Raw genomic sequence first — 24937 nt, forward strand, 5'->3', positions numbered from 1 at the left:
GAACAATATTCCCTTCGATACTGGAAAGTGTCTGATTTTGAAGTAAATGCAAAAAAGTATTAAAATCAAAGCCCGGGAAATTTATGCCATGCTTGACAGAGTTATTAGCCATTCCGTAAGTCTTCTCTGGTTGCTATTAACACGTTATGAGAAGGTAATAGTGCATTTTGCCAGGGGCCCATCTTTTATTTAAATACAGCCAGGATGTCGTGATGAAACTTTAATGGCGGGGGGAAGGAGGGGGCTGAATTATTGAGCCACATGCCAGTGGCATGAAATTCTGCTGAGTTAAGGGAGGAAAGGAAGGGACACGGGGAGCATAGGGTCAGGGAAAGGTCCCGTTTGGTGCCCCAGTCGGAGGAGTTTGACAGGCCAGATAATTCAGGTGAAAAAATCAGTGCACCACTGGAGGGAGCTTTGGGCAAGAAGTCTGCTGTTCCCGCCAGTAGCAGGCGATTAGGATCTCATGAGAGTGCTGGGGTCATGGCAATCACATATATATGAGGTGGTCATAATGAGACCACTTAGAAGTAGAGTGGTGCCAGAGTGCGCCCAGTGCACACTCTGTGTTTTCCGTTTATCCACAGCACCCCGCTAGCTGATTACTTACCCTTCTGCCCCTGTGCAGGAGCGAGTGGCGATTTTCCTACCACGGGTGCGTCCGGTGCAAGCGTGCGCGGTCCCCTGGTAGCTACGCCGCTGTGTGGGATTCATTATTGCTTGCTCCACGGTTTTTCCTTCTGATTAGGCTGGCAAAGGAAACCAAAAGCTCTCTAGGTCCTCCCTGATGGGCTGCACTGCCAGGGGACATGCACCGTGGGGCAGCGGTAGAGTTGTCAACCCCCAGGTGGGGACTGGCGATCTGGAATTACAACTGATATCCTAACAAAGGATATCGAAGAGATAGAAAAAGTGCAGAGAAGGGCAACGAGGATGATTGAGGGACTGGAGCACCTTCCCTATGAGGGAGAGGCTGCGGCGTTTGGGACTCTTTAGTTTTGGGAGAGGAAACTGACTGGCGGGGATATGATTGAAGTCTATAAAATTATGCATGGGGTAGAAAATGTTGACAGAGAAATTTTCTCTCTTTCTCCACGATACTAGAACCGGGGGGGCACACATTGAAAATGCTGGGGAAGAATAAGGACTAATAAAGAAACGCTTCTTCACACAGCGTTAGCGGTTAAATTGTTTACAGAATATGCTGCCACAGGAGGTGGTGATGGCCACTAACCTGGATAGCTTTAAAAGGGGCTTAGACAGATTTATGGAGAAGTTGATTTATGGCTACCAATCTTGATCCTCTTTGATCTGAGATTGCAAATGCCTTAACAGTCCAGGTGCTCGGGAGCAACAGCCGCAGAAGGCCATTGCGTTCACATCCTGTATGTGAGAGCTCCCAATGGCACCTGGTGGGCCACTGCGAGTAGCAGAGAGCTGGACTAGATGGACTCTGGTCTGATCCAGCTGGCTTGTTCTTATGTTCTTATGTTCTTAACAGAGATCGGTTCCCCTGGAGAAAATGGAGGCTTTTCAAGCCCCAACTCTCCTGTGTCTTGTCACAGCATCCAAGAGTTCCCTCCCTGTTCTTGTACTTGTTAAAGACTGGTATACTCTGTCTCACCAAAATATGTTAGTAGATTGCACATTCTTCTGCCACAGAACTCAACATGCTGGACCTTCTGTGTTGTAGAATGCTCCACCTGGGTCCTAGTGCCTCCCTAGTCCGGCTCTCCCCATTCATTTGAAAGTCTGATGATAGTCGTTCATTGAACTATAAATACTCCCGTATCAAAATAGCATGCTGAATGGTGCACAAAATAATGGGTTTTGACAAATGAATGACAATTCTCATATTCGTTCGGACTATATTCTAACGCGAAAGCGTACAATTTCCTCAACTGCTGCACCTCAACTGACCATGCTAACATCTTTATCTGAGACAGTGTATAGTAATGGTTCTTCTCAGCCTGGCCAGACAACACCTGCTCCTTATCAGGGTTTGGACCTTGGGAGAGCTGTGCAGCTGCCATGAGCTGGTGTCGTTATTGAAGTTGCTTTGCTTTGCAGGTGCAGTGTTATCACTTCTAGCTGTGGCCTTGGAGTTCTGCAGCTGGGAAGAGACTCCAGGCCGGACAATGCGAACTGTCTGCTTCTCATGTGGGGGTGAGGATCTCACACTCATATTATCAAGAGTTTGGTGCGGTTTCCGCCAGAACTCTCTTCTTATGTTCCCGACACGTCTTCAATAAAAGCCTTGAGCCAATCAAGTGAATTATTGTCTGAACGGGGAATCTGACAGCAGTCTGAGAATGTTTTTGCTTTCGGGGATGACCATTAGGACAGGGGGTGCTTAGGTTGGGATGTAGACTGTTGCTTTGTGGAGGAATGTTAGTTTCAGCAAAAAACCCTGCTGGAGTGTATCCGTTCGTACTCTGATGCAATAAACCTGATTCTGCAACCCAGAGTTGGGTTATTGGGAGGAGGTTTATGGACATAACACTGTTTTGGAGGGTGGAGTCTATAGGATTGTACCCCACTGAAGACACTGCCTTCCTCAACCCCTCCCCCCCACCTCTTCTTAGGTCCCACCTTCAAATCTTCAGGAATTTCTCAACTCAGAGTGGGCAATGTTAGGCAAAGTGTTTAACAGAAATCATCCAAGGCCTTGGCAGGATTGAGCTGGAAAAGGGTATAGAGCAGGGGTAGGGAACCTGCGGCTCTCCAGATGTTCAGGAACTACAATTCCCATCAGCCCCTACCAGCATGGCCAATTGGCCATGCGGACAAAACTGATAGGGAATTGGTCCCTAATTTTATCGGCCCTGATATTCCCTAAGAGGATGACAATAAAAGTATCCTTTCTTGTGCTGGGAACCAGCTGCCACTGGTAAAATTCCTGATTAATCACAACTATGAAAAATCCAACCCTGGCTTTGCTCCTAAAGCACAGGTGTCAAACTCATGGCCCTCCAGATGTTATGGACTACAGTTCCCATCATCTGGCAGGGGATGATGTTATGGACTACAGTTCCCAGCATGCTGGGAATGGACTACATGCTATGGACTACAGTTCCCAGCATGCTGGCAGGGGATGGTGGGAGCGCGGGTAAAATGGCATATCTGGAGGGCTGCGAGTTTGATGTCCTATAGGAACTATCCAAGTATATGCCGGAGGCGGGCGTTCTCTGGGAAGAAAGAGAACCCAAATTTCATCATGTCGGAGGAACCCAGCCATTCTTTGCTAGCAAGTTGTCCAGGAGGGCTCACAGTAGCATCCGGCAGGGAGGACTGTCCCCTCAAGAGCATGTTCATTCGCTGCCCCCCGTCACACACTGGCAACTCACCTTAGTGTTGCGTTGTCCCCCTGGCAAACTGTATAGTTGTCAGCTGGCTGGGTAAAATCTGCACTCTGAACCAGCAGCCCTGTGTAGCGAAAGACAGAAGATGCCATTAGGGTCTGGTGGAGGAACGGCTTCCCAGGTATTCCTGATCATACATTTATCCAGTTGGGAAATGGACTTTATTTAGTAGAACGACCTCGACCAAAGACACGGCAGCATGCACACTTTGAATGGGGAGAGCAGGGTTTGAGGAGGGATCTCAGAGGGGTATAATGTGACAGATTCCACTCTTCAAAACCTCCACATTCTCCAGGGGAACCGATCTCTGGAGTTCAGTGGTAATTCCGCATCTCCAAGCTCCATCTGGCAGACTGACAACCTTAGCATCATAATTCTGCATAGTCAGAAAATTAGACATTGCCACATTGGCAGAGTCTGGTCGTCAAAAAAGGGACTGTCCAATTGTCCATATACTAAACCCATGGTGGCGAACCTTTGGCACTCCAGATGTTACAGACTACAATTCCGTTCATACTCTGCTTTCTGCATAGTTCAGAATAGTTTAGTAGTTTAGTTTAGTACAGTGGTGGCGAACCTTTGGCACTCCAGATGTTATGGACTAAAATTCCCCTGGCAAACTGTATAGTTGTCAGCTGGCTGATGGGAATTGTAGTCCCTAACATGGCAGGGCTGATGGGAATTGTAGTCCATGACATCTGGAGTGTCAAAGGTTTGCCATCACTGTACTATGTATGAACGGAATTGTAGTCCATAACATCTGGAGTGCCAAAGGTTTGCCACCACTGTACTAAACTAAACTACTAAACTATTCTGAGCTATGCAGAAAGCAGAGTATGAAAGGAATTGTAGTCCATAACATCTGGAGTGCCAAAGGTTCGCCACCACTGTACTAAACTAAACTACTAAACTATTCTGAGTTATTCTGAGCTAAACTAAACTACTAAACTATTCTGAGCCAAAGGTTCGCCACCACTGTACTAAACTAAACTACTAAACTATTCTGAGCTATGCAGAAAACAACACTGTCGTTTAAAGGAAACCTCATCCTACTGTTGTGCCAATTCTAAAGTCCACCCTTCTATGCTCTCTCTGCTGATTCCCCAAACCATTGCATGCAGAAGAAGAGTTGGATTTATATTCCCCCCTTTCTCTCTGATAGGAGACTCAAAGGGGCTGACAAACTCCTTTCCCTTCCCCCAAGAAACACCCTGTGAGGGAGGTGGGGCTGAGAGAGCTCAGAAGAACTGTGACTAGCCCAAGGTCACCCAGCTGGCGTGTGTTGGAGTGCACAGGCTAATCTGAATTCCCCAGATAAGCCTCCACAGCTCAGGCAGCAGAGTGGGGAATCAAACCCGGTCCCTCCAGATAAGAGTACACCTGCTCTTAACCACAATGCCACTGCTGCAGTGGGGGCTTCCAATCAAATACATGTGAGCCAAAAGGGGTTCTATTCATTAAAGCAAACAAACAGACCCAGATTGGTTATCCTTTCTTTTATGCTCCAGTACCTTTACAGTTAATAGATCACAGTAAAACTGCCCCTGGATGAGTCTATGGCAGGGGTAGGGAACCTGCGGCTCTCCAGATGTTCGGGAACTACAATTCCCATCAGCCTCTGTCAGCATGGCCAATTGGCCATGCTGGTAGAAACTGATGATGTAATTCCTGTGGAGAAACCTGATTCTGATCTATGGGGAAGAGGGAAGATCCCACGACACAGACATTCCTAGACGGCAGCAGTTCAACCTGCAGGCAACCCCATGTCTGAAATGTTCCCATTGTTTCCCCAAATGCAGAAAGGTAAAGTGATGCCTTTGGATTCCTAATGAGGAGAAAAGTGGGGCATAGAGATCAAAACAAAGAAAAGAAAATACTGCCTTTGACTGCAGGTCAAGTGTGGAATGCTTGAATCCTAACCCCGGGGTGAAAAAAAAACCCTACAGAAAAAAAAAATAGCATGCTAGTTGTCTATGTACATGGAAGTTTTAAATGTGGGAGACATTTCATCATGGAATCCCCAACAGATTGAAGAGATATAGGCTGTTTATACACTTGTAGTTTCCTTCACAAATGAGTGCAAATTCCCTTTGGGTTTGATTCTTCACTGCACGCCACATTTCCCCTTCTCCCGAACTCACTGCGCCTCAGATCAGAGAATCCCCACAGTTTCTAAAACCTCTGGCAATGCAACCTTTCCTCTCCCTTTGCAGGGAAAGCAAAGGAAGACAGAATGCTTTTGGCTTGCATTGGGTTTTCTCACTCCTTCCTGCTTTCCCCCACCCAACCAGCAGCAGTTCCTCCTCCTCTCCAGGGCAGCCATTCAGACTGATTGAAAGATCTTTCTCTCTTTTTTTAAAAAAAGTAAAGCTTCTGGTCTATTGCTGGAGCAGTAGATGGGTGAAATCTACATCAAATTTACGTGGTCTAGACCAGAGGTGGGATCCAGCAGGTTCTCACCCGTTCCCGAGAGTGGGTTACTAATTATTTGTGTGTGCCGAGAGGGGGTTACTAATTGGGTCGGCACTCTCCAGCCCTGCGCCTCCCGAGGCCTGCCTGCCTTTGAGCATTGAGGTTCCATATAGCAATTAGAGCTAATAATGTATCCCTGAACTGGGTTAATCCCTTCAGGTACTGCAATTCATGGATTCTCAGCCTTTCATACCTCACCAGTCTCTATCAAAGAACCTGTGTGTTTCACCATTGCTGTGTTCAGATTTGTGAGTTGGGGCATTTTCTATAATCTGATGATGATTTAGAAATGACCTGGTGCAAAAAAAAAATTTGGGGTCATGGTGGGGTGGCTGCCCATGGGGGGGGGGGGCATCCAACTCAGGTTTTGCCCAGGGCTCAGGTTTGCCTAGGTACGCCTCTGCCCCCTTTGCTGAGGGGGGCTGGCGAGGGAACCTGTTACTAAAATTTTTGGATCCCACCACTGGTCTAGACCCAAGACAGCACACACACACACCTATGCACACTCATACACACACAGGCAGCAGAGAGCAATCTTTCCATCTGGAGGTTGCATGGAGAGAATAGGTGGGTAAAACAGAGGATCAGCTTGACTGGGGACACTTCACAGCAGTGGAATCCCCTATCCTGACTCTTTTGCACCTCTCTTTGAGGTGACTGCTAGCTCATTGAACGGAACTTGCTGCTATTGTCCTTCAAGATGGAACCGACTGAAGTGCAGTGAAGTGCCCCATGTGAGTGGGCTGGCAGCAGATGAAGGGATTGAGCTAGTGATCTCTGCTCCTATTAAAGGGGAAACCACCTCGATGACTTCCCCACTGCCTCTGACACCCAAGTGGATCAGGACCAGGGACGAAATCGTGCCTGCGCACCTTCCATGATTAATCTGATGGCTTAGGCTTCCAGGATTCACTAAATGACTGGCCTAAATCAGAGGGAAAGGGTTAACTTTCTTACAGTGCTTGAATCACAAGGGCCTGGGGGCAGTGGTAAGATTAAAATAATTTAACAACCGGTTCCGGGTGGAGGGAATTCAAATAATTTAACAACTGATGGTTTACAAGCCCCGTTTTAACAACCGGTTCTGCCGAAGTGGTGCAAACCTGCTGAATCCCACCACTGCCTGGGGGGCATAGCAACCCACCATTTTTGATGATTCCCCCCTTTAACCTTTCTTTTAGGGAGGCGTGATTTGACCTCCTATCTCTATTCAAAACTACCTCTCTCCAATTTCCACCTTCAGATCTCTCCACCATGAACATATGCCTAGCAGAGTGGAGTCTGTTTGAATCTGAATTTTGCCCCCAAAGAAACCCTTGGTCCTCTTTGCTATGTAAAAGTCCAAGATGAGGGATGCAAGCAATGAACAAATCCCTGAAATGGCAAGCGGATACTCTCAACCCCAGAACAAGATGAGCCCCTCCATCCACAGATGTTATTTTATCACACTGTGGAAAGACATTAAATGCAAAGCATGAAGGCCACTGTCCTTCTTCCATTCTTTGCTGTCAGCAACCAGTATTTCAAGATATACTGTCTCTGAGGATGGAGGTTCCATTTGGCCAACTCAATTAATAGGCACTCCTCAACCTTCCAGCCACCTGAAAGTTATTCTAGCCCACTAGATTCCACATGGAAACAGAACCAGGGGTCTGGGTTGTAAGTCTCTGATTCAAATGGCCTCTGAATGAATATCTAGCCAATCAACAGGAGCATTTGGCTGCCAGCTCCTTTCTGGGACTGCTGGAGAAAATTCATGCCAGAGAGTCACTCAAGGTAGAAGTCACTCCTCCCCTGGACATGCACATGAATGTGCGGGCACATGGAACCTAGAGTCCCCGGAGGGCCTATCAAGAGGTGCCTCGTCCAATCTTCCTCAGCAATGTTTCCCTGTCAAAAATCCACTAGCTGCCCCCTGCAGTGAGCTAATGTCATTATGCCTTCAGAGATTGGGGAAAGGTTCGGAGAGGTTTGTGCAGAACTGAACAGAGAACACAGGGAGGGAGAAGACCGACCGCTAACAGGATTGGATCTGAAGTTACCTGTTTAACACTCTTTGCAGGGATCCCATTACCTAGCTGCCCAACTAAATTTGTTCGAGGGGATAAAAGTCACCCTGGGTTTACGCACACACTTGTTCCTGATAACAGACTCTGGGTTTGAGGACAATCTGAAGATTTTCGACGGTCAGGATTGGCTGTACAACCACCAGAAACAAAGTGCAGGTTTGCGGTTAAAAAAACATGACCGCTTGGTGTGTGCCTGCCCGTTGCTGCATCGAATGATGAATTGCATGTGCATGACACACTGGGAGTCACGGAGCAGCATAATGAAAAAGAGGGAGGGAGAAAAGGACTCAGTGTGCCAGTAACAACAGACGTTTCTGCTCCCCGCGCTGGCAGCAAAGGGGTTAACAGTTCATATGCCACTCCTTTGATCTAAATCACTCCCCAAGTGCTCATTAGGGGTGAACTTTTTTATCTGATAAGTTTTGGGTTCAGGTTTAAAAACTCACACATAACTACAATGTGTGCAATACGTATATTAGCAACTTCTAAATGATCAATCATCATTCCACAATCATGGTTGGGTTTGGGCTGATTTTTCCTCTGAGAGTTTTGTATATTACACCTATAAGTATTGGGCCATTGAAGGAGTTCCGAAACCAAACTCACTGGAGTTTGGTCAGCCCAAACCCAAACATGATTGTGAAATGATGATAGATTATTTACAAGTTGCTAAGATTTGCATTTCACATATTGTAGTTACATGTGAGTGTGTATTGTAAGCTGAAAGCATTATTTGGGTTAGAGATTCAAGGAGTACTTCTGTAAAGAATTTTCATTATAAAGATTTAAAATGCATTGCTGTCTAAGGACAAGTGTGTTAGCCCTCGGGGTGTAAAAGTGGTTTGGTCAGTGGCGTACAGTCCTAGGGACATGGGATACCAGTGGTGTACAGCCCTACGGACATGGCACACACCTTTTGGTCACCTGGGGGACTCCAGATGCCCCCCCCATGTGACCAAACAGGCAGCCCCTCTTCCCTGCCTACAAGCCAGGAGTGAGTTTCCCTCGAGCTCGGTTTCTAGGCAGCGAAGAGGGGCTGGAGCCCGTGAGTAAGCGGGGATTACTCATGAGTAAGTGGGGCTCTGCATGTAGGGGGGCACCCAGAGGGGTTATTGTCTCCGGGTGCCATTTGCCCCTGGTACGCCTCTGGGTTTAGCTTTATTTACTCGGTGCACCCACCCCACATTTTTTAAATATGGTGGATTTGCAGTAGATGTTAAGCAGATCTGTGTCTCAGTCTCTATCAAATTCTCTCAACCCAGGAGCCTTTAGTTGGGGGTTACTAGGGTTGATAACCTAATTCTAGGATAGTCCTAGGTGAAAACTTTCAAATGAGCAAGTGGTTGCATAATTAAAATTAGTTGTATTAAATAATACTCTAATAAAAACAAGAAACATACTTTATGCAAGGCACATACGGACACAAGGCCTAAGAGAAAAGGAAGGAAACTGCATAGGGTTTCATATATGGGTGATAGTTACCAATCTTGAAAGGATGTCATGGGAAAGCAGCACTGAAAATGACTAGCATCTCCAGGAGCAAAAGGAAAAAAGTCCACATGCAAGCGAGGGTGCGTGCATGGATCAAGAACATAAACGATGATTGGCCAGATATTTATACCCCAAAATGGGTCCTTGGGCAGTACGAAATAAGCTGGCAGGAAAGCCAAATAATGGATTGCTTTACTGGGGTTCCTACAAAAAATCAGAACAGGCTTGAAGAGTTGACAGGTCCCCAGAGAATGCCTGGGGTATTCCTTTGGATAGTGATTGATTGCTGGGATGGGTGCAGCTAGGATAAGTAATGGTCTGCCTGGAACATTGATTGAATCACCTTGGAGTGATACAATAGGGATTAGCTGGCCCCATAGCAGAAACAGACTTGTAAATTCCAGCTGGGAAATTCCTAGGCCGTATCTGCACGGCCTGTTTACGACGCACAATAAAAAAAGGCTTCAGGTCAGCCGTCGACAGGCGCCGCTGCTGCAACGCGAGCAGCCGCATCTGATGCCTTCCTCCCCCCCCAGGGCAGCCAAGTCGGGCCAAACAACAACCCTTTAAAGGGTTGCTGGGATTGTCTTCCCCTGTGGCTGCGCGAACCAAGGCCATTGAAGATCGCTTCCTTCCGCTTCATTTCATTATGTTAAGAGTTCACCACACTGTCCCTCCCAATCTCCAGGGTCGGGAGGCAAAGGCGGGCGGGCTGGGCGACGCCCCGCAGGCTAATGCAGGAAGACACAGTAAGTGGGTGGGGAGGGCGAGGCGCCCGCAGGATGTCTCTGCCTCTGCCGCCTTCCTCGGTTAGTTCTTTATCGCTATGCGCGAAGAATTTCGCCTACCGACGAACTCCTGCCGCATGCAGCAATGCAGAAACGGCCTTTGGCCGTATCTGCGGCCTGTTCTACGACGGCCTGAAACGAAAAGCCCCCGGGCGCTGGACCGCAGGCAGCTGCTGCAGCGCGGCAGCGGGCAATGCCTCTTCCTCCCCCCCCGGGGCAGCGTCAAGCGCCCTAAACAGCAACAGGGTTGTTGTTGGGAAATTGTCTTCCACAATGGCTGTGATGCGAACGGCCGCCCGGGCAGCTTTCTCCCCATACTGTGTCTTCCTGCATTAAGCCTGCGGGCGTCGCAGCCCGCCCACACTGTCCGCCGACCTCCAGGGGTGGGAGGCAGCGTGGGCTGCGGCCTGGCTGGCAAATAAAGATGAAAAGAAGCACTGAAAAGCGACTCGTCTTGGAGCTGCCTGCCTTCTGCGACCTCCCGTTGCCTGCTTTCGCGGCTTAGCGTCGCGGCATGAACCTGCCTTGACGGAACTCCTGCGGTGGAAACCGATGCAGAAACGGCCTTTGATATTTGATGGGTGGGGCCTGAGGAAGACAGGGTTTGGGGATGGGAGGAACCTTTTTAGTGTGATATAACACCATATAGCCCACACTCCAAAGTGGCCGTTTTCTCCAGGGAAACTGATCTCTGCAGTCTGGAGATCAGCCATAACTCTGGAAGATCTCCACAGTTGATAACCTTACTGGGTTCAGTCCAGGAGTTCTCCACTATGGACTGTACTATCAGCCCCTGCCAGCATAGCCAAGTGGCAGGGCTGATGGGAATTGTAGTTCATGAACATCTGGGGGGCCATAGTTTGAAGACCCCTACTTTAAACAGAAAAGAAAATGCAGGGGACACTGCTAGGATTGGTGGGTGGGTGGGGATTAGAGAATGAATAGATGCCAGCCATTGGCTGTTGTATTGATAGGGCCAAAAGATAAGTTTGTGTTGGCCAACTGCGATTGTTCTCCTTTGGTCCCTTCTGCACATGCAGAATAATGCACTGTCAATCCACTTTCAATGCACTTTGAAGCTGTGCGGAATAGCAAAATCCACTTGCAAACCATTGTGAAAGTGTATTGTCGAAGAGTATCACGGCCGGTAGTTGTGGGTTTTCCAGGCTGTGTGGCCGTGGTCTGGTAGATCTTGTTCTTAACGTTTTGCCTGCATCTGTGGCTGGCACCTTCAGAGGTGTATCACAGAGAGAAGTGGCCCATGACACACTGGACACATTATGTAACACACTTCTACCAGACCACTGCCACACAGCCCGGAAAGCTCGCAACAACCACTTGTGAAAGTGGATTGAAAGTGCATTATTCTGCATGTGCGGACGAGGCCTTTGATAGAACACATTTTGACTACACAACAGAGCTGCTCATTTGATCGGGGACTTTCATGTTTGACACTTTCCATCTCATTCTTTCCCCAGTATAACTTTTTGAAGGTCTGGGAGTGGGTAGGAGTGGGAACGAAGGTATCGTCATCATACCAATATCCCCTGTTTCTGCAGGAAGTAGCAACGGGTGTATGATTTAAAGGGACACAACACCCTCTTTCACCCTCAGCTTTGTCTCTATATAAAAGCAGAATTTCTCGTGGCTACAATATTTAATAATTTTGACAACCACATTAGGACAATAATGAAATTTTTTACATAGTTTGGCTTTAAGTTTTTTAAAAAGAAGGGAACACAAACATGTCAAACACAGCTTATAGTGATCTGAAACATAAAAGGGTTGCCTTGTGCTTGAGTTAAAACTCAACATTTAAAAAGTTCATTCAAAGGCCATTTTTAACACAATGTTTGAAAAGTTCCCAAATGTTTGTGTGGGTGTGAGGAAACAAATTCTGAAGTTGTCACTGTTTGAATATATATCATATTTCATTTTCTGTCATTTTCGACAAAACCAGCTCAAAGAATAGTGGTGATGTAGACTAGTCCTCATGAAGGCCTCTTCTGCACATGCAGAATAATGCACTTTCAATCCACTTTCACAATCATTTGAAAGTGGATTTTGCTATTCCGCACAGTAAAATCCAGTTGCAAAGTGCATTGAAAGTGCATTGAAAGTGCATTATTCTGCATGTGTGGAAGGGGCCTAGGACAGTGTCAAAACCCACTTTCTGTTTTTCATGAATATTTTCAGCAAAGTGGGAAAAAATAACCTCCCCTTTTTTGGTAATTGCTTTTTCACTCTGTCTTTGTGAAAATATTCACTGATTCCTTTAAACGACCCTCCCTTTCAGTTTGCGAAATCATCATCCAGACAAATCTGATTGGCTACAAAAGATCATGACATCAGAGCGTTCATTCTGTGATCCCTGATAGGGTGGGAATTGCTTCCATGATCAATACCGAAAGGAGGAAGATAAAGCGGCCCGTGTGGGGAAGTGTGCCTAAGAACTATGAAAAAGACAAAGTTGGCTAAGCAGTTTTCCCAGAGAAATTTCCACTCCACAGTCACTGCTAATTATGACCATTAAAAACAACAACAACAACAACAACAGACAATGTTCAATGCAAAGCTTGTTAGTAATTTACAGAACTGGGCGGGTTAATTTTCTCCCTCCAGATTCACAGTAAAAGGATGTGTTCCCTGAATGTGCAGAAGGGAAGGACCCGGATCCAATAGCCCCGGCTGACCTTGTGGATTCTTAAATCTGCTCACAGATAAGTTGCGTATGTGTGCGCGCGTGCGAGCGAGTGAGTGTGTGATGGAGACCGCCCAGTCCTTCCCAGCGAAGCGGTTGATTAAGATTCTGTCTGGCTGACGAATGGAGCCGGACATGAGCCGGAGAGGCAGACGGTTGCTTTGCATGCAGGTCCAGGGAGAAGGTGCCGAGGGAAGAGAAAGACATGGACAGAGATCAATCACAGCCTTCACAAGCTCTGCCAGGTTTCCTCTGCTGTGGCCTGTGAGCCTGAAGCTCTTCCTCGCCTCCCCTGTTTGCACCCAAGACTGTCTCCACCAGGCCTGGCCAACTCTGCCAGAGTCTTTGCCGGGTATCTCCTCTTCCCATTCCCCAGAGGGCCTGCTTCTATGACAGTTCGCGACGGACAGGTATGTAATTGGTGGCTCTCGCTTGAACGAGACACCATGTTTCCTTCATGTTCTCGCGCCGGCTACGAGTGGGGACTGTCAATATTCAACTGCCGACATTGTGGCTTTCAGACAGCTCAACAGCTGCTACCCAAAGCCAGAGGTTCTTCTTCCCCTTCCCTTGAACTGGTACACACACACACACACACACACACACACACACACACACACACACACACACACACACACACACACACACACACACACACACACACACCATTCCCCCAGCACACCAATACTGCTGTCAGAGCCTGGGGACACTTTGATTACCTCAGGAGCAGCAGTGGCGTAGGAGGTTAAGAGCTCATGTATCTAATCTGGAGGAACCGGGTTTGATTCCCAGCTCTGCCGCCTGAGCTGTGGAGGCTTATCTGGGGAATTCAGATTAGCCTATGCACTCCCACACACACCAGCTGGGTGACCTTGGGCTAGTCACAGCTTCTCGGAGCTCTCTCAGCCCCACCTACCTCACAGGGTGTTTGTTGTGAGGGGGGAAGGGCAAGGAGATTGTAAGCCCCTTTGAGTCTCCTGCAGGAGAGAAAGGGGGGATATAAATCCAAACTCTTCTTCTTTTTCATCATACTTCAGCCAACCATTTTTTCCCCTAGGGTTGCCAGGTCCCCCCAGCCCTTGGAAGGGGATGGGGGTTTAGGTTACCAGATCCAGGTTGGGAAACACGTGGAGATTCGGGAATAGAACCTGGGGAAGACAGAAAACCTCAGTGGGGTACAATGCCACAGGCTCCACCCTCCGAAGCATCCATTTTCTCCAGATAAGATGTAATTCCAGGGCATCCCCAGGTCCCACCTGGAGATTGGCACCCCTATTTGGCCCCCTTTGTGCTTCCCGGAGCAGCAGTGGCATAGCAGTTAAGAGCAGGGGTACTCTAATCTGGAGGAACCGGGTTTGATTCCCTGCTCTGCCACTTGAGTGGTGGAGGCTTATCTGGGGAATTCAGATTAGTCTGTACACTCCAACACACGCCAGTTGGGTGACCAGTTCTTCTGAGCTCTCTCAACCCCACCTACCACACGAGGTATGGGGGGTGGGGGAAGGGAAAGGTGTTTGTAAGCCCCTTTGAGTCTCCTTACAAGAGAGAACGTGGGGGGGGTGGTGGTATAAATCCAACTCTTCTTCTTCAGGCTACCTAGAAAAGAGGAGATCCCTGCATCCTTTCTGCCATTAAAGGAGTATGTATTGTCGAAGGCTTCCTCTGAAGATGCCAGCCACAGATGCAGGCGAAACGTCAGGAGAGAATGCTGCTAGAACACGGCCATACAGCCCGGACACCACACAGCACCCAAACATTAAAGGAGTAATTTGCAGTCTCCTGTACCAATCTCATTTCTTTCAGGGGCGATTGTCTAAACATATCCTTCTGATGGTCTCTCCTGAATCTACAGCAAATCAGTTTCACTGGATAATAATATCTCTACCCTCATCCTGAGGTCTTATGTTATGAAAGAGGGGAAATGCTGTCAAAGGCACCACAGCCCTGAAATTTAGTGGGAAACCAGCACAAACCCCTACATGCCTTAGGAGTAGAGTATCAAGACCTGGGCGAGAGATGGTGAAACAGGTGATCTGGCCCCACCAGGTGCATCAGCCCTTTATCAGTCACAGACCAACAGGGGGGCCGAGGGGGGGAGAGTGGCTATCTTGATTTGGGAGGCTTGCTTCTACAGGGCTCTCCCCGCTCTGGAAATCCCAGGCCTTGAATGTATTGGTTTAGTGTGGAATGCTGAGGAGAGTTTGGCTATCTGGTTGGATGGGAGAGGCAGTATAGGACTCTGGTAAAACAAAATTAATCTGAAAGACTGTGTTCTCCCATACATTCCTGCCCAAGATCTAAGATCACAGGGAGACACTCACCTGACTGCCCCATCAATCCAATAATAATAATAATAATAATAATAATAATAATAATAATAATAATAATAATAATAATAATAATAATAATAATAATAGTAGTAGTAGTAGTAGTAGTAGTAGTAGTTTGGATTTATATCCCCCCTTTCTCTCCTGCAGGAGACTCAAAGGGGCTTACAATCTCCTTGTCCTCCCCCCACTCACAACAAACACCCTGTGAGGTAGGTAGGGCTGAGGGAGCTCCGAGAAGCTGTGACTAGCCCAAGGTCACCCAGCTGGTGTGTGTGGGAGTGCACAGGCTAATCTGAGTTCCCCAGATAAGCCTCCACAACTCAAGCCGCAGAGCGAGGAATCAAACCCGGTTCCTCCAGATTAGAATGCACCTGCTCTTAATCACTGCGCCACTGCTACACATCTGGTGAGTACAAAAGACGGTCTTTTCAGTGGCTGCCCCACTATTGTGGAACAACCTCCCCAGGGAGGTGAGTCTGGACTCCATACTCAACCTTTAGGAGCCAGTTGTAAGACAATTTTATTCCTGATGGCATTTGATGTATTCTTCTGCCCTATTAGCAGTTTTAAATTGTTTCTTTTAACTCGCAGTGTTTATTCATTTGATGGTATTTTATTATGGCGTGCACTGTAAGCTGCCTTGAGTCCCTAACAAGGCAGAAATGATATTGAATGTTTTGAATAAATAGGTAAATAAAAATAAGAACAGGGACTCCAACAACCAAACACAGAGCTGACAGATACCGATGCCTTATCTTCATCAGGCAACAGTTATGAATGCTGAAAGAAACAATTCATAAGCACATTACCCTGTAGTTGTTGTATGCTACACATACACTGATGCCTGGTAAGTATTTTCATGCAGAAGAAGAAGAAGAAGAAGAAGAAGAAGAAGAAGAAGAAGAAGAAGAAGAAGAAGAAGAAGAAGAAGAAGAAGAAGAAGAAGAAGAAGAAGAAGCAGCAGCAGCAGCAGCAGCAGCAGCAGCAGCAGAAGAAGAGTTGGATTTATATCCCCCCCTTTCTCTCCTGTAAGGAGACTCAAAGAAGCTTACAAACTCCTTTCCCTTCCCCCAAGAAACACCCTGTGAGGTGGAGCTCAGAAGAACTGTGACTAGCCTAAGGTCACCCAGCTGGCATGAGAGAGCTCCGAGAAGCTGTGACTAGCCCAAGGTCACCCAGCTGGCGTGTGTTGGAGTGCACAGGCTAATCTGAATTCCCCAGATAAGCCTGCACATCTCAAGCGGCAGAGCGGGGAATCAAACCCGGTTCCTCCAGATTAGAGTGCACCTGCTCTTAACCACTACAACATATTTTATGAATCTGACTATCCTGTCTAGAAGGAATCTGTCCTCATTTGTGGTGTCCCCCTCCCCCCGCATGTGTGTTAAAGTCTCACCCAAATCCAGTATTTCGACATATCCCCCCTGTCTGCAAAGGGACAATCCCTGATTAATAAATTGCAGATGGGTTACCCATTCATGGATTGTTTCCACAGAGTCTTTTTCATAGAACATCCCCCCTCCCTTCCCTGCACTGAGAGGGAGACCCAGGAGGTGGGTGAGTGATCAGCTAGACAGGGCTGTAAGGTTAGAAATCCCTCCCTCCTTTTGTGTCCCCTCTCGTCTGTCTTTAAGACTGACATTTGGGTCTAATATCCTGCTTCTTCTCAGAAATTCTTCTCAGAATCTTCTTGGCTAGCAAGGCATGCTATCTTTCCCTTCTTTCCTATCCCAAATGTAGTTCCCTAATAAACATTTATCTTTTACCCTTTTAGCCAGGGTGATAGCCGCTTCTCTGTGCAGCAAAAATCCAACACCACCCCCCTTCCCCCACCGGATGGAGGCATTTATCTTTGGGTTAGCAACAAATAATGCACACAAGCTATCTGGGCTTTTCCTGTCTGCCTCATTAATCTTTCCACCGGGGGACCTCGTGCTCGGCCGGCATCCCTCTAACTTTGGCCCAGTGCAGAGCAGAAAAGGAGTGCTTTTGGGGTGCGCAGGCCTCTTATCTGACTGTGTGCTTGCAAAAATAAGCACTCGTCCCTTGTGATCCAGTTCTCTGCAATTGCTCCAGATTCTTGGTCCGTAACAGGCCCGTTTCTTCCACTGGCCTGTCTGGCGGCCGATTCCCTTCTGAAACTGTGAGTTCATAACCCTTATTGTGAATTTGGAATCCAGATATGTGTTGGCTGCTCGGGGCTACTAAGAGAAGATGATGAGTTTGGAGTCACACCCCACTTTTCTCAACCATAAAACAGGGGTGGGATCCAAAAATTTTAATAACAGTTTCCAATGGGGGTGAGATTCAAACAATGGCGTCGCCGCACACACGCACCTCCAGTCCCTATTGGGCAGGGAGGTTGCTTTAGTAACCACTTCTCGGCACTCAGAAAAAATTAGCAACCACTTCTAAAGAAGTGGTGAGAACTGGTTGGATCCCATCTCTGCCATAAAAGTCTCAAAGACTCCTTTCCCTTGCTCTCTCCACATCAGACACCTTGTGAGGGCTGATAGAGTTTGGAGAGAACTGTGACTGGCCCAAGGTCACCCTGCAGGCGTCACGTGGAGGAGAGGGGAAACAATTCCAGTTTACCAGATCAGAGTCCACTATATAGTGCTGCCTCTCAGTTCAATGGGGCTTCCAAACTGAGCCTGTCTCTGACCCAAAATGGAGGTGTGAGGAAGGGCAATGGGAAAACCCAATGTTAGGGTTGCCCGGTCCCCCTAGCCACCCATGAGGGATGGGGGGCAGGGTTGCCAGATCTAAATATCTCCAAGAATTACAGTTCCTCTCCAGGCTACAGAGATCGGTTCCCCTGGAGAAAACGGCTGCTTTGGAGGGTGGACCATATGGCCTTATCCTCTGCTGAGGTCCCTCCCCTTCCCAAACCACTCCCTCCTCTGGCTGCACTCCAAAGTATCTAGAAATTTCCCAACCCAGAGGTGCCAATCCTACCTACCACCCAGACCCGAAACAACCCAATGAAAGTGGATCACGTGGCTTGCCTGGATCCATGGGTGCCCATAAATGTGCGCTCCTATTCCCGCCACCTCAGCAAGCCAATCCACACTCTTATGAAAGCAAATGCTATCAATCGCATGCCAATACTACACCCCGTGCAAATCTATTTTGTTTTGGATCTTGGCAGGTCGAATTGTCAATTTTTTTGAATTAAAAAAAATTGTGGGCTTGTGGCTGCACCTCACTGTGAAATGTAGCTGTCTCTACCCTGTTTCGGTGCACTGGGGTCAGGGATCTCTTCCTGCATGGCTCAGGCCCATTCCTTTGGGCATACCCAGCCCTTCCCCCTTCCCTCTGTCTCGCTGGCTTGCTGCCTTCACGTCCCACCGGCATACATGGCTGCCCGTCAATATCATTCTTTCTACCTGAAGGAGCTGGGAAGGTCAAACCTGGGGAGACGGGGATGAATTCATGCTCACAGAGTCAGGCTCCCTTCTCCCCCCTCCCCCTCCCTCCTCATCCTCTCCCCAATCTGCTCTGCGACGCAGTCTTTCTGCTATCTTCTGAATCTCTGTATCCCACCACACAGCTCAGCTCAGCTCAGCTCCTTTTATCTTTCAGTTGCCTGTCCCTCCCTCCCAGCCAGCTGAGGACACGGTCATATATGTTCTCCGCAAATATTCTGATTCAGAAAGAATTAACAAAAACATAGCAGGGGGGCAAGAAAGGGTGAGAAAAAAAGGCAGCTGTTTGAAAGGACTCCACTAGCACTTCCCTTTTAGCAATAATTAATGGCAGTGTTGACATTGGTATAGTGGTTATAGTTGCCCCTGGTCCACCAACAACATACCCTGAAGTAGGACAACTGTCAGGGCCCAGGGGGTCGGATGTAGAGTTCCCAGGTCCCACCTCGCCATTGGCAAGAGGTTGGGGTAGAGTTGCCAGATGCAGGCTGGGAAATTCCTGGAGATTTGGGGGAAGGGAGGACAGGGTTTGAAGAGGGACAGGACCTCAGTGGGGTACTATGCCAATAAGTCCATCCTCCAAGAATCTGTTTTCTCCAGGGGGATGAGATGGGAGCCTGGGAGACCCCCAGGTCCCACCTGGAGGCTAGCATCCCTAGTCTGGTTGGGACCCACTGCTGCTAACCTACACATCTCCTCTGACCCCTGTCTGTACCTGTTCTCTGAACTGTCCAGTATCACTGAAGAAAGGGTGGTGGCAGAAACTCTTCCCGTTGCTAGTGCTATTGGGGAAAGGGTGTACAGGTATAATGAAGGCAACTCAGCATGGATGGCAGATGGCCTGAAAATGGGAGAGAGTGCACAGTCTGTCTGTCTGTCTGTCTGTCTGTGTGTGTGTGTGGGGGGTTCAAGATGCAAAAGAAGCATGAAGAGGAACGGGGTGGTCATAGGCAGATGGGCGCACCAGGGCACTGTCTGCCCAGGGCCCCCCACAAGCTGGAACCAGCCTTAAGTAGCCCTGTTCACACACACGTAATCCACTTGAGGGTTCTTTGCAGATCAGGAAACAATGGGGGATGGGGCACCCCCTTTGGGAGTCCATAACTTTGGACTCCCTGAACCAAACCTCACCAACCTTGGTGGGGTAGCATAAGGACAGTCTCCTGATGATATGCTGAAATTCTGGTGCTGCTAGCCTAAAAACTGCACCCCCTGCAGGCCACAAATGGAAAACAACTAAAAAATACCCAAAAATGAACCCTGCATTTTGATGCCCCCCACAAGGTGGTGCCCTGGGCAGCTGCTCACCTTGTCCAATGGGCATTACGCCCCTGAGATCAGCTGAGTAATTAACAACCTTAGCTGGGTGGGTACGTGGAAGGGAGACTGCCAAGGAAGACTCTGCAGAGGAAAGTCATGGCAAACAACCTCTGCTTGATCACCTGCCTTAAAAATCAATATAACACTGCTGTGACTCAACAGCACTTGACACACACGCACACACACACACATGAAAGATAGAACGAGAGACTGGACACAGGGATACCACAGAAAATGGAAGCTCCAAGTTTTCCCTCCTTAAAAGCACATGTGGGAATCCTTAGACATGTTGCTACTTTGTGCCTATGCTGAGGTAGAATGTGACGGTACAATACCACAGCATGCCTAAGAATCCCTAAACATGTCATTACAACAGCCCTATGAGGTAGGATGGTACGTTCTATAATGTATATAGTATATCTTCGTGTTGCAGGCAGAAAGCTGAGCCTGAGAGATAGCGGCTTACCTCCGGCCACCTGCCGAGTTCATTGTTGAGGCGAGAATTCAAGCCGGGATTTCTCAGCTCAGCGCTCCTGCTGTTAGCCACTAAATTATGCAACACCATGCATACACACCATGCGCGCACACAGATTTTTTTTTTCAAAGTCCCCAACCTACTCAGGCTTGGCAGGAAGAAAAGGGAACGGACGTTTTCCTGGCTCAGAAATGCAGTCACCTTAATAACATTCACACCAGTTAAGCTTCTTGGGGAGGGAGGCTGGTTTGTATTTAAGGAGGTGCTCTGGAAACACTGCAAAAAACTCCCAGAAATCCTGCTCATAACATCAGAAGGAAACGTTTCTATCACACACCACAAGGGCAAGGCTGGGAACGGAAATCTCGACAACTGTTGTAGAAGACAGATCGCAGGACAGTTCTGTTTGCAGCTTGTTTAGATCCCAAGCAGCTAACTGTTTTGTAGGTAAAATCTTGGAATGGCCCAGAGTTTCCCATCCTTTTAGAGCTTGCTGGCACTTTTAGAACTCTGACACAGCACAGCCACAAAATGGCAGCCAGAAGAGGCGGAGCCAGCCACAAAATGATTGACACAGCTGACTTTCAGTCACCCTTGATGGCAGCAGCAGCCAAAGCAATTTAATAAACATCTCCTCTGCCAATCAAATCTCCAATGGCCAATCAGAAGCTTTGCTAGGCAAAAGCCCTACTTGGTCCTGTTTACATTCTTAAAAACAAAACAAAACACAGCAGGCACCAGAAAAGGTGTTGGCAGGAGATAGGGTGCCCATTGGGACCATGTTGGGGATCCTTGTGATAGCCACCCTCACCCATTCACTCAAAGAACATTCAAAAGTTAATCTACCTCCCCCTTTTGCGATTAATTGAGGACTGCCTTTTCCCTCAGACGTCCCCCCCCCCCGCCAAAAGCCCAGGAGACTCAATAAACACTGCACCATTTTGATGAAGACCAGACACCAGACCCTTTGTCTCTCTTCCTAGGGGCAGAAATGCAGGTGAGGGTCCAGTTACTGCCAGGGAGGTCACAAGGTAATTAAGGCATTAGATATTCCCACACATGCACAGACAACATCCCAGAAAAGGAGTCTGGTGCAGACACCTTGCTGAAGGGAAGCAGATCTGGGTCAAGTCAGCTGGAAGATCCTATTGAGAGCCATTACAGAAGAAGCAGAAGCAGCAGAAGCAGCGGCAGAAGAAAAGTTGGATTTATATCCCCCCTTTCTCTCCTGTGAGGAGACTCAAAGGGGCTTACAATCTCCTTGCCCTTCCCCCTCACAACAAACACCCTGTGAGGTAGGTGGGGCTGAGAGAGCTCCATAGAGCTGTGACTAGCCCAAGGTCACCCAGCTGGCATGTGTTGGAGTGCACAGGCTAATCTGAATTCCCCAGATAAGCCTCCACAGCTCAAGCAGCAGAGTGGGGAATCAAACCCGGTTCCTCCAGATTAGGGTACACCTGATCTTAACCACTACGCCACTGCTGGCAGAAAGGTGGGATATCAGCATAATAAATAAAATAATATCCTGTAGGGTTAGTAATAAAAGGCATCCATATCTTCTGTGATGTTCAGCCTTCCTCAGAGCTGCCAATTTAGGGTTGGTAGAATGGGGAGTTTTGGATCCCGGAAGGGCAGGGTTTGTGGAGAGGAAGGACTGCAGCAGTGCATATTGTCATAGAGTTGACCCGCCAAAGCAGTCCTATTTTTTTTTCAGAGGAACTGAGGGGCTCAGTCTGGAAACCAGTTGTAATTCTGGGAGCTCCCCAGGCCCAGCCTGGAGGTTGGCAACCCTAGTTACCTTGGATGGACTGCTCATTCATCAGAGCACGCAAAACCTTTGCAGAAACTTGTGCTGCCCCTCATTCCAGTACAAATTAGACTTTCTCTACCACTACCGTCCTTTGGCAGCATCTGATCCATGTCGGACCAGCGATCCATCTAGTCCCACATCCTCTTTCAGGCAGGGGCCAACCGATTGTCCTGAAGGGCAAACAAACAGGGGATAACACCCAAGGGCTTCTGCTGCTGCCGCCTCCTAGCATGGGTATCCAGAAGTTTGCTGCCTCTGTAGATGGAGTTTTCCTTCAGTACCATGGCTAGCAGCCATTGATACCCCTCTCTTCCACAAATCTGTATACCCCTGTGGTTGTTAATCTATGTCAGTGGTGGTGAAGCTATGGCACGGGTGCCAGAGGTGGCACTCAGAGCCCTCTCTGTGGGCACATGCAAACAGAGTGCCCCCCCCAGACATATCTAGGCTGGCCTGGGCTGCTGGGCTCAATTATTAGCATTAAACCTAAGACCTAGTTTTGAGGAAGCAGTGTAGGTAACCCTGTTAAGCGCTGTTAAACCCCACTGATTTTCATGCGAAGAACTAAAGCACGATCCTTTACCTGGGAGTAAGCTCGGTTGCTGGCAATGGGGCTTGCTTCTGAGTAAACCCTCCTAGGATCATGATTCACCCATTGGAAGAGTTGCCGCAGTTTGCTTCAAAAGCAGAAATTACCGACTACCACCAAGCTTGCCTCCTGAGTAGCGCGCGCCTTGGAATAACCATTTTTCTAAACTAAAACCTCAGTATTCAGGTTGAATTGCCGTGTTGGCACTTTGCGATAAATAAGTGGGTTTTGGGTTGCAATTTGGACACTCGGGCTCGAAAAGGTTCACCATCACTGATCTATGCAAAGACCTCCCCAGGGGAGGTACAGACAGACACCAGGGGAGACGTGAGTTGCCCCTCAACTCTAAATGGTTTTATCGTTATTTTACGTCAACAAAAGCCACAACATTTATTTACACAAGACTGTTTCACAGCTTGGGTTTGTCACCTCAGTGAGTTACGCATTTTAGTCCACTCCTGGGCCTTAACAAGTTGGCATTTTTAGGCTCTAAAATCTGCAAACTCAACCTGTGTGGAATTCAGGCCTGATTCATGGGAGGTCTGGGCCATAAGATCTTTCCCAAGAGAGGTGCGACAGCAAAAAGTTTAGGAACCATTGGTCTAATGCAGGGGTAGGGAACCTGCGGCTCTCCAGATGTTCAGGAACTACAATTCCCATCAGCCTCTGTCAGCATGGCCAATTGGCCATGCTGGTAGGGGCTGATAAGGAGTGGTTCCTGAACATCGAGAGCCAGGTTCCCAGTCTGGTCTAATGCCTTCTGAAAGCCATCTATGCTTGCGGCCATTGCTATATTCACCCGCAGTGAATTCCATAATGTAATTACTTGCCAAATAAAGAAGCCTTTCCTTTCATCCAGCCTGAATCTACTACACGTCAACTTCATTGGGTGTCCCAAATCCTAGTATTACAGATACGTTCTCCCTCAGATACATAATTTTACAAACCTCTGTCATGTCCACCTTTTAGCCATCTTTTTTCTAGACCATGGGTTGCCCACAAATGCCACAACTCCCATCAATGCCTTTCCTGGTGTCCCAGGGAGCAATTCAAGTGTTCTGTGAAAGTTGGTGGGGCCAAATGGGGCTTTTTGCCCAGAAAGACTTTTGATTGGCCACCGGAGATTTGTCTGTCCTGGGTTCACCTGCATTGTGTGACTGAAGGTAGATTGTGGCAGCCATTTTGTGGCAGCCTCCTGAAGAAGAAGAAGAAGAAGAAGAAGAAGAAGAAGAAGAAGAAGAAGAAGAAGAAGAAGAAGAAGAAGAAGAAGAAGAAGAAGAGGAGGAGGAGGAGGGAGAGAGGAGGAGGGAGGAGGGAGGAGGAGGGAGGGAGGAGGAGGAGGGAGGAGGGAGGGAGGGAGGAGGAGGAGGAGGAGAGAAGTTTTGGATTTATGCACTCCCCTTTCTCTCCTGTGCAGGATGCCTCAAAGGGAGCTTACAATCTCCTTGCCCTTCCCCCTCTGGCTCAACAAACACCTGTGTGAAATAGGTGGGGCTAGAATGCAGAGCTCCAAGAAGAGCTGTGAAGCTAGCCCAAGGTCACCTAGCTGGCATGTGTGAGGAGTGCACAGGCTAATCCTGAATTCCCCTAGGATGAAGCCCTCCACAGCTCCAGGGTGGCAGAAGCTGAGGAGTAATCAAACCCGGTTCCCTCCAGAGAGATTAGATACCGCGAGGCTCTTAACCTCTAAGCCACTGCTTGCTCCTGGAAGGAACCATTTTGTGCGCTGCATTCACTCATGCTGTGTGTCAGAATGCTCATGAAAAAATATTCTACAGGGAACAACAAGGTTGAGGGGAACCCTTCGAAGCCTCAAGACTGTCTCAGCACTTTTTTCCCTCATAGGGAAAGGTTCCCAGCTTCCCTGTGCAAGTAGGAGAGGTGCCTGGTTGGTTTTAATTCCTGTATCAAGAGACAATGGGTGCAAGAATCCCTCGAGACCGCCCAAGCACCTGGATCACACCAGGAAGTGAAGAACAGGAATTTCAAGGGCTTTTTGTATTCATTTTGAAACACAGGCCTTTGTTCCAGGCCATAATAGGTGTCGGGATGCCAGCCTCCAGGTGGGATCCCCTGGAATGACACCTCATCTCCTTTTGGAG

General features: G+C 48.2%; 1 protein-coding gene across 2 annotated transcripts in view; it reads right to left on the reverse strand.

Annotated features, from left to right (window-relative positions):
* Window positions 1-24937, reverse strand: part of IGLON5 (IgLON family member 5) — a 173370-nt gene that overhangs the window by 38869 nt on the left and 109564 nt on the right. For both annotated transcript variants that reach the window (XM_048501060.1, XM_048501058.1), the window contains exon 2: window positions 3348-3426. In XM_048501060.1, coding sequence (XP_048357017.1) covers window positions 3348-3426 — 79 coding nt within the window. The remainder of the gene's footprint in view (window positions 1-3347; window positions 3427-24937) is intronic.

This window comes from Sphaerodactylus townsendi, linkage group LG06 (assembly GCF_021028975.2).
Source record: "Sphaerodactylus townsendi isolate TG3544 linkage group LG06, MPM_Stown_v2.3, whole genome shotgun sequence".
NCBI classification, from domain to species: Eukaryota; Metazoa; Chordata; class Lepidosauria; order Squamata; family Sphaerodactylidae; genus Sphaerodactylus; species Sphaerodactylus townsendi.